We start from the raw sequence: 16,649 nt of genomic DNA, 5'->3' as shown, positions 1-16,649 counted from the left end.
ACAGAGTTATTGGGAATAAAGTGGATATTTGTTGAAGAGCCTTCAAAGGCCACACCCTGGCAGTACCCAGATGGCTTTAAGATGGAAGCAAAGGAGGGCTTGGTCACGAGAGCTCACATTTTTACCAGTTTTGGTCCATTAGCATATTGGAGCTAATTGTCCAACCACAGCTCCAGCCCATGCAGTCCCATCCTTCTTGTTTTTTCTCTCTTCAGTCCACGCTGTTTATGCTCTTGGGCCTGAGATCTGGATTGGCTGTCCTTGGGTCCCCAGATAGAGAAGGAATTGCTGTGTCTACCTACTCTGTGAAGAGAGCTTACCATCCCCTTACATGAAACCCAGACCCACACCTTACTATCCCCTTATATGAAAACTCACACCTTACTACCCCTTATATGAAACCTACCACCAAAGCAGCACAAAATCGAAAAGAAAGAAAAAATAAAAAGCTAAAACCCGAGGTATCAGTATGACCAGCTGGGTCCTGCACAGTCACACACATCAAAACCTCAGAAGCAGGAGAGGCAAGGCCCGGTGGGGTTGAAGCACTGTGGGGCGGGTTTGGGGTGGTTCCCTCTGACCCTGCCTCCCTCACTCGCAGCCGGACTCCCGGTCAAGACAGACATCACGCCCGGGCCCTCGCGCCTCTGCTCCGGGGCACGGCGCTCCTTCTTCTGCAGGATGAAGTGCAACAGGCCCTCTGTCAAGGTAGAAGACAAGGATTTCCCTTCAACCTGCTCAAAGAAGAAAGGTAACCATCATGCTTTTGTTCCCAAGGCTGTCAGGATTTTTTTTAATGCTGCCCGTTGGCAGTGGTTGCATTTTTTTACATTTGTCAATGTTTCTTAGTAAGATTCTGAGCTATGTCTTGGTCTGTTACTTCTTCAAACTCCCTCTCGCCCCCCTCCAGTATCTCTTACACACCTGTTTTAGCATTTAAAGCCAAATTCTCCACTCTGCTTTCTTGAAACTTTCTCAGGCAGTGTGTGCCAGCAGCTCTGGGGGATTATTGCATCATCTCCAGACACTGGTCAGATCACATTCACTCTGGACCACCTGGCCAATGTCTCCAGTAAAGGGGAGCTGTTCCTTGTTCTCTGCCCAGGGATGTGTGGATGGATATCCACCTCAAAAAATGAGTGTAATTCTAAGTTCATCTGTGGGTTTGGTACATTGTGAGTACTGGAAACGTGGTGTTTCTGCACCTTTTAGCATTAGCAGTGTTGGTAATATTTTCTCCTCTGCAGCCTATTATTCTAAGCATGTTGGAATATATATTTAGCCCAAATGTGAAGGTTTCTTCTTTGAGTACTGTGAATGATACATTTGGTTTAGTTAAAGTGAAAAGACAAACAGCAAGAGAGCAGAGGCAATTTTGGTGCATTCTTTGGCTGTGGCAGCTGCCCCAACTCCCTGTGAGGTTCAGCCTCAGCCTCAGCCTTGGATCCTGCTTTTGTGCTCTCTGCTGAGGTTTGAGTAGTTGGCATAGGCCTTTTACTCCACCTATGAGAGTCATCTTCCTTGGAGTTTTCAGGCCTGCTCAGTGCTGAGGAATGGGAATTCTTTTGGATACTGACTTTTACTGGCCATTGCAAATCTTCATCACCCCTGTGTGCCCCACATACCCCAGAGAGAGTATGTTCTGCCAAACATGGGGTTTGTAGGAGCCTCAGGTTAAGATGAAAGAGGCATCTTATTTATTAATCTACTAATTTCTTCATACGTTCCTTTGGGTTATTTGCCTCTTTTGCTGAAATAATGAAATGTGATGCAATTTCTGCTCAAAATTACCAAAAGCAACCTTGATCTGAACTATGTGATGTTTCTCCTAAACAGTGGTTTTGCCAAGATAAATTGTTTATTGGATTATCTCAGATTAGCTGCATTTCAGCAGGAGTGCTGAAAAAGCCCTTGGAATCACAGAGTCGTTAAGGTTGGAAAAGGTTTCCAAGATCATTGAGTCCCGGCCTTTGAGCAAACATCCCCCTGTCAGCCAGGCTGTGGCACCGAGTGCTCTGTCACTCCTTGAGCACCTCCAGGGATGGGGACTCCAGCACCTCCCTGGGCAGCCCCTTCCAATGCTGGACAATCCTTTCTGTGCAGCAATTCCTGCTGATGTCCAACCTGAACCTCCCCTGATGCAGCTTGAGGCCGTGTCCTCTCATCCTGTCACGGCTGCCCGGGAGGAGAGGCTGATCCCCACCTGGCTGCACCCTCCTGTCAGGCAGTTCTAGACAGTGATAAAGTCACCCCTGAGCCTCCTTTGCTCCAGGCTGAACACCCCCAACCCCGCCTTAGAGAAGAGTATCCCACATTTCCTGCATGAGAGAGGAGGTGCATTATTAGCAGAATTGAGTTGAAGTTCTCCAAAGCTGTACCCACGACCTAACTGCTTTCTTGGGTTTTGTTGGTTTGTTTTTTTGGTTTTTTTTGTTTGTTTGTTTGTTTTTTGGTTTGTTTTTTGTTTGTTTTCTTTTCACAGCAGACCGCAAAAGCTTTTGCACTATTCATAGCACAGGCTACTTAAAAAGCTGGCCTCCAACAAAGATGGGCCTGGATGAAGATAACGAGCCCGATAACGAGGGCTGTAACCTGAGCTGCCTTGTTGCCATCGGGAGGCTCCATCCCCACGTGGTGCCGCAGCCGGCCAACGGCGAGATCCGGGTGAAGCCCACCGAGTACGTGTCCCGGCACGCCATCGACGGCAAGTTCGTCTTTGTAGATCAGAGGTGAGGATCCCCCTAACAGCTTCCACCCCAGCTCCCTGCCAGCGCCGCCTCAGCCTCAGCTTGCCTGGCAGCACTGTGTGGATACCGTTGGGAAAAGGAGTTGCTGCCCTTTTGAGCTTTTATTACTGGGTTGGCTTTCAGATGAAGCTCAGAGCTGTTACTGTTGTTATAAAAAAGAAGCTTGACTAGGCCAATATTCAAGCAGCAATCAATTTATTAATTAGGATGGTCAAGTATGAGCAATACAGCGCTGGGTACAGTGGGGGAAGTGTTCCCTCCAACTGCACACTGATAGTTGAGGCTTACAGGTATTTGTAGGGGTACTCATCAGCTTTCTCAGCAGTTTCTATTCCCAATTTTTACTCATCAGCAGTTTCTATTCCCAATTTTTACGTCACAATTCTATACACTATTGTGATTTAGTTTCTCTCAGGATGTATCCCAGAAAGGAGTATCCCAGATGGTGCTGGTCTAGTTTCTGAAAGAAGAAAGATGAATCCCATCTGGTGGAGTCCAGCTCCCCAGATGTGGGTCCACCTTTTAATTGCAAGGACTATAGATCTCATAACAGTGATGTCCAGCTTCCCTTGATCGAAACTATTAATCCTTGAGATGATCTTCATCTTCCTTTGTCAAGCTGCTTTTCTCTGTTTTGTTAAGGCCTGAGATAAGCATATTTTCTTTATATATATTCCAAAGCTATAGTTACAAGGATACAAGCAATATTCTAAAATTAAACTTCAAAAGGTTGTTATTGCAGAACTCTTTAAGACTTAACTACAAGCAAAGAGCAACATTCTTAATACTTTAATTCAATGCTCCTAAATCAACTAAGGTTAATTGTGAACAAAGGATAGGTTCAGAGGCCTTCTTCCATGCTTTACTTTCTCAGTTATTATTAGGATTCATCTTTATAACTCCTACAGTCGGTTTCCACACATATCACAATCACAAATACACACATTGCCTGCATGTACCTGACACGAAACACAGCTTTGTATTTCACATGAATACTATTGGGAAAAGGAATTGCTGCCCTTTTGAGCTTTTTTTACTGGGTTGGCTTTGAGGTGGAGCTCAGAGCTGTTACTATGCATTAATTCAGCGTGGCTGATGAAATTTTTTAAAAAATCCCCCAAACTTCCAAAAATGTGGCAGAATAACGCCAGGATCTTTTCTGCCAATTCATTAGGGGGGTATGTATTCTGTATGTGTGTAATCTTCAGAAGAAAATGGTTTGAAACTGGACCCTAATTGCTCTGTTACATGAAACCTCTTGCAAACACCAGGCTGTTGAGAGGCTGCAGAGCTGGGTTAGGCTTTGCTAGCATGTACACTTACATAACTGTTTACTAGGACACATTCTGCTGGATTAATGCTTCTCTCTGGGACCCTTTGTGTTTGTAAGAAGGAAAGCTTTTCATAAGGGTTATCTCCTGGAAACGGTTTGAGAACTTGTGCCCATGTGGTATCTGCTTTCAAACATCAATTTATTATCTAAAAGGGTAATTCTTTCCTTTTCCAAAAGAAAGGCCTTGAATTTTCTTCAGTAGCAGGTACATATGACCTGAATCTTCCTTGAAAATTACTGGATGGTGGAGGGAAAAGTAGGAGGTTGAAGGATGTTAATGGAGAGGTTATGCTGGGTTGGTTGGAGAGGGATGCTTGGTTGCCTTCCTTGTCAAGAGGGATTGAGACTGCCCAGATGAGCCTGCTCCAGTTTCCCTGTGGCTTTGCCTCAGCTGCTTGAGACACAGAAAAGCCCAAACTCCAAACTCTGACAGAATCTGCCTGCTGGAATTGGGTTCAGGGGAGACTCAGCTGATCTTTAGTGCCCTTTGAGAGGAAGCAGAGGATAGTCATGGGAGGAATTCAAGTGCAGAGAATATTTATTTTTTTATATTATTTATCTGTTTTGGAGTGGTTGGGTTTGTGGGTTTTGGTTAGGTTGGGCTGTTTGGGATTTTTTTATTTGTTAGAAAGCTTATGAAAATACCAACTCCTGAGTGCTCAGAGCTGGTGCTCACTCTGGGAGCTGTGGGAGCATTCAGAGCTTCCTGTTGCTCAGAAAATGCCATTCTGTCTTGTTTATGACAAGTTTTATTTTCAAAAGATCAGGCTTATTCCCCTCATGTGTAGTTTGAAGTCATTTTTAAAATAATGAGACTCAGAAAATATTGACCCATTGGATTTAAGCACATATGCTTTTACTGAATTGCTTTCCAGCTGTTGTTTACATCCTTGGGATGTCTATGCTACTTCAAAGAACTCTTTGAAAGGGAATTTATTTAGAAGAAAGCCTCATCTGTAGGCCTGAAGCTGACATCCAATGATCCTTGCTTTTCCTGGAGAATATTTCGGCACCTATAAAAGTTGAAAACAATTTATTTCCAAGTCAGGTTGTTTTGTTCATATAGACTTGCACTGTTCATTTATCATCTGTCCAAGGAACTCAAGGAAGAAACACTTCCTAAACTCCCTGTGACCTTTTCTGTCTCCATGGATTTCATGGTCCCCGGGGAAGCACAGCAATGGATTAGGTACCAATTAGCTGGGCTGCCTCAGCCAGGGAGCTGCTGAACAATTCTCTGTTGGAATGGCAGCTACACTGAGCAGAGTTTTAAAGAGAATCATCTCTCCTCTTACTTATTCAGGACTTCTGATGGGTCTGCATGCTGAATTTGAGAGTAAAATTAAGTTTATTATCTATGCAGATGTCATCAGATACAGCTTCAGGATTCAGAGCTGCCTTGTTAAGTGGGAGAAGCAAGCTGAGGAGAAAAGTAAATACAGGATGAAATTCCAGAAGGACACAAACAATTTCCTTCCTTGCATCATAGAACATGGTCAGATACTGAATGCACCCAGTCTGTTGGTGGCTGTAATTTGGTGCAGATTCTCCTTTCCACAGCACCTGCTGTGAAAAGAAAAGGCTTGACAAATTCCCTGTAGCTGCTCATGCTGGTTGTTCCCCCTCTGTGTGGGGTGTCCCACCACAGCAGTGCTGCTGAAAGCCTTGGTTATTAAAGTTCCTGGAAATATACTGGAATGAGCTTGATTGGCTTCCCAGTTCTTCCATTTTAAAGACAGGCTTGGTTTTGCTGCTTTGTGATTCTCTCAGAGATTGCTTTGATGATTCCTTGGAGTTTTAAGTGGCCAGGCATGAGGCTCACCCTGCAGAAGTCAGTTTGAATTCTTGTTTCCTTCTCCAAGGCTGAGGGTGTTGGTCTCCCTGTCAAGGAGGGCTTGAGGTGTCCTCAACCGGTGCTGAAATCTCTTGTGTTTGGTTGGGAACATACAAAAATGCCCCACATTGAAATACTATGGATTTGGTGCTTCAGCTTTTTTCCCTCTGTTCTTATTCATAATTGTTAGTGTGTACTAATTTCTGCATTTTATATTGTTTCATTTGGGCTTTTTTGAGATTGCAGACGAGATGTTAATCTGCCTGGGTTTGTTCCTTATTGCTCTTCATGTTTAATTTGAATTGGAATGGTTTGGAATTGTGACACTTATTTCAGCTTCTTCAAGGAATCTTCACTTCTCCCTCAGTAATTTTCTTCCAAGAAACACAGATTTTTTTTTTCTAAGAAAATTCTTCTAGAGAATTCTTCTAAAGAATTCTAAGAATTTTCCTCTAAGAAATGTACAAAATCCAAGTCAAGTTTGGTGTGGTGTTGTTCTGTCCCACCCTGGAGTTCTCCAAGCCTTGGATACTGTTGTGCAGGGGCACTTTGTGCAGAAAGCTTTGTGTTGCCTTGTGGCTGCTACAAGGCAGCTTTTTTCAGGCTTAAATTCCCAAAATTACAGCAAATCTTCAAAGCTATTTAGAAAGACTTACATCCCCTCTGGTGATGGTAGGTCAAATGTAATACCTGAGGGCTCTGGGTGTTAGGTACTTTTTTAATTACCTGAGAATTAAAAATAGTATTAAGGATTTTTTTTTCCTTCTAAGCTGAAAATTCCTTTCTGCATTACTTGAGCCTTTCCCAGCCTCAGTGTGAGCTTTAGGAATCTCTGACTAATACTTCAACTTGAAAAGATTTTTTTTTTTTTTTTTTTTCATTTTCTTCCTCTACTTCCCTTCCCCAGGGCAACAGCCATCCTGGCATACTTACCCCAGGAACTTCTAGGTACTTCGTGTTATGAATATTTCCATCAAGATGATATAGCACATCTTGCAGAATGTCACAGACAAGGTATGGCTCTTAATAATTCAGGAAAGAAATTTTGTTCAAAATATTGGGAACAGTTGTTGTGTATTAAGGAAACCAAATTCTTGAAAAGATTTGGGTATTGCTGTTTGCAAATGCTTTAGTCAAGAGCATTGTGCTGTGTGTGCCAAACACTGTGATTACCTCAGACTTGCATGGATTTGTAGGGAATATTTGAGCTTCAGGATGGGTGAGGGGGATGAGGGAGGAATAGCATTTTTCTTGAGGGATGTGGGGAGGAATTAACTGGGTTAATAGAGAAGGGCTCTATTTATGTTGTGGTGCCTGCTTGACACTAATGACTTGCTTTCTGCCTGTCTTCAGTTTTGCAGACAAGAGAAAAAATTACAACTAACTGCTACAAGTTTAAAATAAAAGATGGCTCTTTTATTACGTTGCGGAGTCGCTGGTTCAGTTTCATGAACCCTTGGACCAAAGAAGTAGAATACATTGTCTCCACAAACACAGTGGTTTCGTAAGTGCTTTTCCCCCAGCAGGTGCCTGGGAATGCCCATTGCTTTGCCCTTTTCTCGTATGAGATTTGACCTAAATATGTGCACACCTTCTGTATGGCAATAGCTGTCTTCTCCAGACAACACCCCAGGGAGTTAAAACAACCCCAGGTTTAGTTTAAAAATTGCAGTAATTTAATTTCTGGTCGTTGAAGCTTGCAGAAAATAGAAATATGTTCTTTCTTTGGGAAAAGCTGGGATTTGGTCTTTGTAGGAACTTAAGGGGCATGCATTTCTTTGCTTTGGCAGGTGTTTCCCCCCTCTTTTCCTTTCTCTTGAGGTGACTTCTCTGCAGAATAATTCCTGCAGAGGAGTTCTGTGCTGAGAGAGGCTGTTGGGGTCTGGCACTGCACACTTGGAGGTGGAACAGGGTGGTTGGTCCCTGTTGTTTATCCAGCCCCGGTGTCAGTCTCAGAGGTGACACTGCTGAAACCCTGAAGCATTCCATGCTGAAACTATGGCTGCATGACCTGGGTTGTAGTCACTGGGAGGCTTTTCTCCCTCTGTAGGGTTTTCTCTCCCTGATTTTTCTCATCCTTGCCCTCCACAGCACCACGGTCCTGGAGAGCGGGGACGCGGCGTTTCCGCAGCTGGCGGCGTCCCCACACAGCATGGACAGCGTGCTCCAGGCTGGAGAAGGTAACTCCAGCCCCAGCCATCCCTGCCTCTCCTGCCTGGGCAGCAGCTCATCCTGCTTGCACACTCATGCTGCCCTCCTGCACTGAAATTTGTTCATATCCTAAGGAAAATGAGCTTTAGCTTTGGGTCTGAGCCACACCTGCTGAGGGTGGCTGTTGGTAAATCTGCAATTCCAGAAGCATTATCCATTCTGGGTAAGCAATGCTGAGGCCTTTCCTGCCCTCTCACTGGGGGCTTTTCTCTGCTTGGAGTATATCAGGCTCTTTGCAGGTGCTCCTCCCAAGTGGAGGTGTTCTTTCCAACCTCCCAAGTGCTGTTCAAGTGTGAAATCACATTACAGAAACAGCTCCTAACTGCTACACCTCATTTTCCCCTTCACTTTTACATTCCTGCAGTCACCTGCAGTCATCAGCTCCCTTGGGTTTATCTCATATTGAGTGGAGTATGCACTGGCAAGTTCTTCACACAAAGCAGAGAACAAACATGTTTGGAGAAGGGCCTGTTTAGCACAGGGTCTGACAAGGCCATGCTGTACCAGCTCTGGACACCAGATGCTCAGTTCTGAAAGAGAAAAGCCAGATTCTGAAAGAGTTGGGGCCTGTCCTGTCCCTGCTGGCACAGAGGGACATCTGAGACCCAGCACAGCTCAGTGCAAGCCAGAGCTTTTCATCCATTTGAAGGCACTCAGCAGTTGGTGGAACTGTCAATAAATCCTGTTCAGAAGGTCCTGCAGCCACTCAAAGCCTAAACACAGTTGCCCTGTGGAGAAAGTTTGCAAGCTTTTCTCTGACCTTAACATTTCTGCTCATTTCAGGTGGCCCCAAAAGGACCCATCCCACTGTGCCTGGAATTCCAGGTGGAACAAGAGCTGGGGCAGGGAAAATAGGGAGGATGATTGCTGAAGAAATCATGGAGATTCACAGGTGAGAGAAAATGGTGTGGAGTTGAGTTCTTTTATTCCTGTTCTTTAAGAGGAGTTAGACTTCCTTAATTTCCTCTGGAAGAACAATTTATTCAAGCTGAATAAGGAACGATCTAGCCTTACTGAGACACTACAGATTCCTGTTCAGCCTCCCTGAGGCAGCCAGCCCACAGGGAAAGCATGAAGAGTTACAGCCTTCAGCTTCCTGCTGCAAGAGACTGATTTCTGATTTCACTACTGGCATGTCTTTGCAGTGGTGATGATGATGGCCTGTTTACCAGAAACAGGAGTTAAAAAGAGCAGCTACCTAGAAACAAATCCATTCCAGACTGCTCTTTTCCCAGTGACTTGAGGCTGTGAGTGGCACAGCCTCCAAATGCCAAAGCTATTGACTGTGTGCCAAAACAGCAATGTTTGTTTTCATGCAGTCCATTTGCTCAGATGCTTTTGGGGTTGTTAGATGTGCATGATGAGCTCTGCAGTTCCCCTGCACTCCTGGGGCAAGGACACAGTGCTGGGGCCTTCCCATGGCAGTCAGGATGTGGGGCTGGGTCAAGCCCAGGGTCACTGAGGCGCTGTGGGGATCCACAGCTGCTTCTCGTGTTCTCACCTGTGTGAGCAGCTGCTTTCAGGGGGTACCACATCATTTCTGTTGGCTAAAAATCCCTGTTCCTCACTGATTTCCTCTTGGGAACTGTTTCCTTTCCTCTAAAAGGGGTCTCACCCAGCAGGTGTTCAGTGGCAGCAATTTAACCAGGCTGAGCTGCAGTCCAGGAACACATTCAATCTGTTTCCCACAGTTTTGTTCCTGCTGCAGGCAGGAGACTCCCTCTGTCCTCACTTGAGGCAGCTGCAGACCTATGCCTGAGGCTGCATTCCTCTCTGTAGGAATAGGAAAAAAGAAAAACATGGCTGAATCATGACTTTGAAGCTTTAAAACCATCCCTTTTAGTAGCTGTGAAACATTTGATTAGCCCAAGTGAGTGTAGTAGTGCGGTTACCACCCATGTTTGCATTTCAGTTCGGACCCTGGGTTAGTTCCAGTCCTTTTTCAGCAGCTGTTACTATTTTCCAAAGCTGCCTTCTGTTCAGCTTTCCCAGGGGAACTCTGCCAAGGAGAAGAATCCCATTTCCATTGCTTTTCTCTGTAACTACCCCTCCTCCCTTTAGTCTGGAGATTCGTTGGTGCTACAGTCAATACATTATTCATTATTAACGATGTTTGATCAGGCTATGGAAAATGGAAGTGAACAATGTGGCTTTGAGCAGTTACAAACAATCCAGTGTCCAATGGACTTCTGGAGCAGGAGCTCACTGGAGGAGTCTGGGTTACTCTGACTGAGGCAGCTGGAACTCTTAGCTGGTGGAAATTGAAGTAAAATACTCAAAAACGAGGCTTTCCTTAGCAGCCAGGATCTTTTCCTTCGGACTCTGTGAAAGCTGGCCAGGAAAAAAACAGGGAGGAGGTAAAGCTTGCAGATCAAGCAGGCTGGATTTACACAGGACTGTTGGTCTGGCTGCAGATAACAGCATTGCCGCTCCTGCTGGCGTGCGGAACACAAAAAAGGGAGATGACAAAAATAAGGCTCAAGCTTTTAGCACCTTATGGCACCTGATACTGAAGTCAGTACTTTAAGCTCCAGGTCTCTGAGTCGCTTGTAAAATGCATGCCCCGTTTTATGCACGTTTTAGGATAAGAGGATCATCACCTTCCAGCTGTGGCTCAAGTCCCCTGAACATCACCAGCACCCCCCCGCCCGACACGTCCTCGCCAGGAGGGAAGAAGGTGAGAAGGAGCTTCCCCCAGGCTGGGCCAGTCAGGGCAGGGAATGTGGGACTGTGCTCAGGGAACAGCTCCTGCCTGCTGGGCTGGAAAAGGGGCCCAGCCACAGCACTGAGGGGTCACAGCCCCTGTTCTGAGGGGCAGCCAGCAGTGTGTCCCAAACTCCAGCAGTGTTTGACACCTGCCCTGTAGGTTGGATGTTTGCAGCAGAGCTGCAAGGAACAGCTCTGCTCCTCTCTCCAGCCTCCAGAAACTCTCTGACACCCCGTGCTGGTGAAGGCTGGCACTGCTGGCACTGCAGCACTGGCTGTGCCCGAGGAATGCCACCACTGAGCACAAACCAGCACAGCTCAGTGCTTGCCTGGGCACTCAGAGGGTATTTTTAAGTCAACACCGTGCACCTGCCTTGCTCTGAGATTGCTGGAAGCAGCCAGGACAAGAGTTCAGGTGGCTCAATGCTGGTAATGGCACCTGAGTGCTACTCAAGCAATCTCTAAACGCTTGTAGAAGTCTTATCCAAAGCATATCCAGATCCTTATGCACTGCTTCAGACTTACTTAACCTTTTTTTTCTCAGAAATGATGACTTGCTTGTAAGAATTGCTTGTACTGGAACAGACAGTAAATATTTCTGTCTATTCCCAGCTCTCTTTGTTACTGAAATAAAGCTCCAGGTTGGAACAGAGTTACAATTCTGGTAATAGTTATTCTTTCTTCTTCTGCCCTACAGTGCTCAACATGCCCACAGAATAGGGGCTGCTGGCATGACATAAAGGAAAATGCAGGTGGAGGGCTGGGGCGTTTTCAGCACCCCCTTGATATTTCTCCTTGTTTAGAAGATTGTTTATTATAAACCACAGGGTTATTTTGGGAAGTCCATCTACCCTATATTAAAAATTCCAGTATAGGACAGTTTAAGACTTAATGCACCATTTCATGCTGCTTTAGAGCTTCTGTTTTGTCTTTCAAGATCTTGAATGGTGGCACTCCAGACATTTCTTCAGCTGGGCTGCTGTCCGGGCAAATCCAGGATAATTCTGGGTACCCATATTCCGACAACTCCTCTATCCTGGGTAAGTGAAGTCACTCACGAACACCCTCAGTGCCAGCTGAATACACATGGACATTGGTTGCTTTTAGCAGTAACTTGCTTTTACCTGCTGAAGCACAAAGCCCACAGCCGAGCACTGTGTGCCCCAGGAGGCACCTGGCAGCAGGTGTTTTGTACCTTCATACTGAAATGTCCTTAGGCAGTGCTTGGAAGCCTCTTTTCCTGAGTCAGCGTGAAGCAGCTCAGCTGCTGCTGCAGCGCTGTGGGCGCACTCGGGCACTCAGGCTGTCCCTGTGAGCCGTGGTGGCCCTCGCTGGGGAGTGACCCAGCTCCCAGGGCTGTCCCCAAGGCCCTGGCTGTGCCCCAGAGCAGCAGTGCAGGGAGGGGGCAGCCCCTGAGGCGCTGGCTGTGCTGTGTCCCTGCAGGGGAGAACTCCCACATCGGCATGGACATGATCGACACGGAGCAGGGCTCCAGCAGCCCCAGCAACGACGAGGCGGCCATGGCGGTCATCATGAGCCTGCTGGAGGCCGACGCGGGGCTCGGCGGCCCCGTGGACTTCAGCGACCTGCCCTGGCCCCTGTGAGGAGCCAGCAGCCAAGTGCATTCACTGGTGGGGCTCTGCACTCTGTGAAACCCGTGGGACTGAGAGGCTTTTATGTGGGAACTTCATAAAAGCTGCGTCAGAATGCAACTCATCCTACCATGTGTAACTTCAGACAAAGTGGAATAACCTGCTACAGTGTTCTGTGTTGATTTGGTTAGCTGTGTATAGCTTGCAATACTTGTATATTTTGGATTCTGTTGTTTGAAATTTTTTTTAAATCACTGTGCAACTCACTGGCATCAGTGGTAGCTTTTATATGCAAATGACCATTTCAGATGTATGGTGTGTTTTTACACTGCAAAACAGTCCCCATGTGGATATTTCTTATACTAATTGTACCATAAAGCCGTTTATTCTTTCTTGTAAGAATCCTTTACTATAAATATTGTTAAAGTGTAATGTATTAGACAGTTAAATATTTTTAAAATAAATGTTTCCCTTGTTCTAAGATGGAGTATTTACTTTGATAAATAAATTTGATAAAACCCTGCTGAAGGTGCATGCTAGAAGCACTTGGTATTTATCATTTCTTTAGCCTTGGGAGAAAAGGGAGGAAAGCCAGTGCCTTACCTACACTTACATTCCTTTGTCATGACAATATTCCCAGAGAAGCTCTTGTTACTTACTCCTAGATCCATGTTAACCCTGAGAAAAGCACAACAGGCAGGTGCATTGAAATGGGCTGATTATCTTTAAGAAACACTTGTTTTTCACTTAAACATCCTTCCCCCGAGGAAAGAAAAGCAACTACTTGCAAAATTCATAATTGACAGATAATTCAAGCCCATTAAAATAATGGAAACTTTATTTGCATGAAAAACTTGTTTACAATCATTAATAAATGAAGAATGAACCATTTGCATTTTCCTATTTCATGACACTTATGAAAAATGTATTAAATAAATATTTGTGAACAGCTTAAGGTAAGGCAAAATTTAAGATAAAGCCCCTGTCCGTTGTTCACAATTTTTGAACATGGCTCACGCTGCAAACAAGTGAAAAAATTCACTAAAGAACTTGAACAAGATGTTACGTGGGTCATTGAATCACGTCCTCAATCCAAAAACCCAAGAGTAAGTAGTTTTGTGCTCAACCATATACAATAACTTCAAAAGGGTCAATCTATTCAGAGCAAAACTATGTACAGTTAACACCTTTGATAGAAGCACTTTGTTAGTATTGTGCAATACATTTATAAAAAATGGCTTCAAATTCCACTTCTCAACCATTTGTAAAGTGCTACTATCAATTCCCACTCTGCTTCCTAAGGCCGTGCCACGGCGGGGCCGCGGGGCCGCGGAGTGGGGCCAGGCCAGCTCATGGTCACCAACGTCACAAACCTACGGTAAACACAGACACGAACGGCACCGAGCCCAGCGCCGGCTGCGCTCCTCCCCGAGCCACCAGGCATGCCCTGGGGCCGTGCCAGGTCCCTGCTGCAGTCTCCTAAACACCGGGACACAATGGAAAACTGGCGTTGCAGTGCGGGATGGGCTGGGTGCAGTCACTGCAGGAGCATGCGTGCGGTGGGGCAGCGCGCTCAGAGCGGGGGGTTCTGGCCCTCGGCCTCGGGCTCGCTGCTGCTGGGGGCCGGGTGCATAGGCAGGATGTCCAGCTCGTCCACCTGCGGCGTGGGGTGCATCACCACCAGCTGGTCCTGCGGGATGTCCGCTGCTGCCGCCGCCAGGTTGGTGATGGATTTGCTCTTCACGCACTGGAAGTCAACGTGCCGGCTCTTGCCCTCCTCCTTCTCCCAGGACATGCGGATGAACGGCCTCTGCACGTAGTTGTAGATCACCTCCGGCCGCCCGCCCGGCCGCTTCTTCACCTTCTCCTTGTACGTGGGGTAACCTGGCAAAGGCAGGGGCACAGCAACATCAGCCCTGACTGTACAGAGCACAGCATCAGCACTGCCTTACAGAGCACAGCAACATCAGCACAGCCCCTACAGAGCACAGCAACACCAGCCCTGACTGTACAGAGCACAGCAACATCAGCCCTGACTGTGCAGAGCACAGCCCATCAGCACAGCCCTACAGAGCACAGCCCCTATAGAGCACAGCAACATCAGCCCTGACTGTGCAGAGCACAGCAACATCAGCACAGCCCCTACAGAGCACAGCCCTTACAGAGCACAGCCCTTATAGAGCACAGCCCTACAGAGCACAGTCCTATAGAGCACAGCCCTTATAGAGCACAGCCCATCAGCACAGCCCCTACAGAGCACAGCAACATCAGCCCTGACTGTGCAGAGCACAGCAACATCAGCACAGCCCTACAGAGCACAGCCCTATAGAGCACAGCCCTTACAGAGCACAGCCCCTACAGAGCACAGCCCCTACAGAGCACAGCCCATCAGCACAGCCCTACCGAGCACAGCCCTACAGAGCACAGCCCTACAGAGCACAGCCCTACAGAGCACAGCCCCTACAGAGCACAGCCCTACAGAGCACAGCCCTTACAGAGCACAGCCCCTACAGAGCACAGCCCTACAGAGCACAGCCCTTACAGAGCACAGCCCCTACAGAGCACAGCCCTACAGAGCACAGCAACATCAGCATTGCCCTACAGAGCACAGCCCTATAGAGCACAGCCCATCAGCACAGCCCTACAGAGCACAGCCCTTACAGAGCACAGCCCCTACAGAGCACAGCCCTTACAGAGCACAGCCCCTACAGAGCACAGCCCCTACAGAGCACAGCCCTACAGAGCACAGCCCATCAGCCCTGCTGGGACACAGCACAGCAGCCACTGGCACTGCCAGTGCAGATGGTTGTGCTGTGTTCGAGTCACCTCTCCCTGTGCCCCAACAATAATGTCCATTTTGCACATTACTGCAGGGCACCAGCATCACAGTTTGGTGCCACAGCTGTTCCTTGTCAAACCAAGAAATGCCAGCAGAAATAATCTGCTATTAGCCAGCATTACAGGCAGGGCCAGCTCTTGTTTAGCTGAAAGGCTCCCACCTTGTTCAGCTGAAATTAGTTATTTTAGGGCTCACCAGTTAAAAGCATTTGCTTTTTCTTGGCAAATTACAAATGTAACTATGACAACTCGGTGAGTGAATGATAGAAATCCTGCTAATTATAAACGCTGGATTCTAAAATATCTGGGTCAGCAATCAGAAGAAAAATGTAATGCAAAGAAACCCACTTCTTACATTCATGATAAAAATCAGATTACTCAGTCAGATATTACAGAGCAGCTTCCTAACATACATGATGTTTATTTCAGATCAGTATTTCTTTGCACTTCACTGATCCACTGGATAGTTTTGTACTTCCTGAAAGAAAATGTCTGCCTGCCACTTAACATGACATTTTTCATTTCACACTCTGGAAAGGATACAGCCCAAGAACACAATATCCAGAGCTGTAAAAATGCCTTGTTACCTCAGACAAAGCACAGAGAAGCTTTTGTGTGGAAACTAAAGGGCAAAGGGCATGGGATGCAAGTCATGAAGGCAGTAGAAAGCACCTGAGTTGTGTGCACAGAGCCCACAGCTCGGACACCGGTCTGGAGCCCACAGTCAGGTTCTCCAGCTCTGGCCATTCTGTCATCCAGCCTCAGCAGGAAAGACAACACTGACCCCTTATTTTCCAGCCACAGAGAAAGGCACACAGTAGAGAAGAGCAGCAGACCCTGAAGGCCAAAGAGGGAGGAAGGAAGAGCACAAGCAATGCTCCCCTTACCTTCGATGCCCAGTCGGATCTTCTTGAGCCCCCTTTCCTTCAGAACTGATTTGGCCACGTCTCTGTTTTCAATGTATTTGAAGAATCTATACAACTTTGTGCTGTAAATAACTAAAAATACATTTTAATGAGAAAAAAATCCCTGTATTCAAATATTAACCTTCTAGCTTTAAAACACAAAAGTTTATCTTTTCCACTGTTTTTGCTTTACTCCAGTATTTTTATTTCAGAAGAGGAGAAGAAATTCAAGAACTCCAGAGGAAAACAGCTGAAGATATTGGGGAATGGGTTGGGTGCACATCTTGCAGGGAAATACAGCCCATTTACAGGTGCTTAAACTCATCATCCACACAACTGTAATACTCCAAAAATAGTAACACTTGGTTTTTTCCACAAAAAAACCTCTAGTTGCTCTCCCACAGTAAACATGACTCCTACCCATTTCCCTCCTCAAGCTCTTTCTAAAGGAGCACTTTCTTCCTCCTCACTGGCTAACAATAC

The 16,649-nt window shown here is 46.4% G+C and overlaps 2 protein-coding genes across 19 annotated transcripts in view; one reads left to right on the top strand and one right to left on the bottom strand.

Annotated features, from left to right (window-relative positions):
* BMAL1 (basic helix-loop-helix ARNT like 1) overlaps positions 1 to 12,965 on the top strand; it is a 51,130-nt gene extending 38,165 nt beyond the window's left edge. For 8 of the 10 annotated variants that reach the window (XM_071456609.1, XM_071456610.1, XM_071456607.1 and 5 more), the window contains 9 exons: positions 602 to 751; positions 2,483 to 2,729; positions 6,822 to 6,928; positions 7,268 to 7,418; positions 8,006 to 8,094; positions 8,909 to 9,017; positions 10,709 to 10,802; positions 11,769 to 11,871; positions 12,275 to 12,965. In XM_071456609.1, coding sequence (XP_071312710.1) covers positions 602 to 751; positions 2,483 to 2,729; positions 6,822 to 6,928; positions 7,268 to 7,418; positions 8,006 to 8,094; positions 8,909 to 9,017; positions 10,709 to 10,802; positions 11,769 to 11,871; positions 12,275 to 12,435 — 1,211 coding nt within the window. In that variant the 3' untranslated portion in view covers positions 12,436 to 12,965. The remainder of the gene's footprint in view (positions 1 to 601; positions 752 to 2,482; positions 2,730 to 6,821; positions 6,929 to 7,267; positions 7,419 to 8,005; positions 8,095 to 8,908; positions 9,018 to 10,708; positions 10,803 to 11,768; positions 11,872 to 12,274) is intronic. The other 2 variants (XM_071456614.1, XM_071456612.1) reach the window with 1 other exon arrangement.
* Positions 12,966 to 13,243: 278 nt separating this feature from the next.
* Positions 13,244 to 16,649, bottom strand: part of BTBD10 (BTB domain containing 10) — a 29,737-nt gene continuing 26,331 nt past the window's right edge. For all 9 annotated transcript variants that reach the window (XM_071456621.1, XM_071456618.1, XM_071456620.1 and 6 more), the window contains 2 exons: positions 16,149 to 16,259; positions 13,244 to 14,307 (listed from right to left, as the gene is read on the bottom strand). In XM_071456621.1, the coding sequence (XP_071312722.1) occupies positions 13,997 to 14,307; positions 16,149 to 16,259 (422 nt within the window). In that variant the 3' untranslated portion in view covers positions 13,244 to 13,996. The remainder of the gene's footprint in view (positions 14,308 to 16,148; positions 16,260 to 16,649) is intronic.

The sequence above is a fragment of the Agelaius tricolor genome, unplaced genomic scaffold (assembly GCF_023055355.1).
Source record: "Agelaius tricolor isolate 1412-34295 unplaced genomic scaffold, bAgeTri1.0.p SCAF_62, whole genome shotgun sequence".
Lineage (NCBI taxonomy): Eukaryota > Metazoa > Chordata > Aves > Passeriformes > Icteridae > Agelaius > Agelaius tricolor.
The sequence above is the reverse complement of the archived record's forward strand: the minus strand, read 5'-3'. Positions and strand labels throughout refer to the sequence as shown.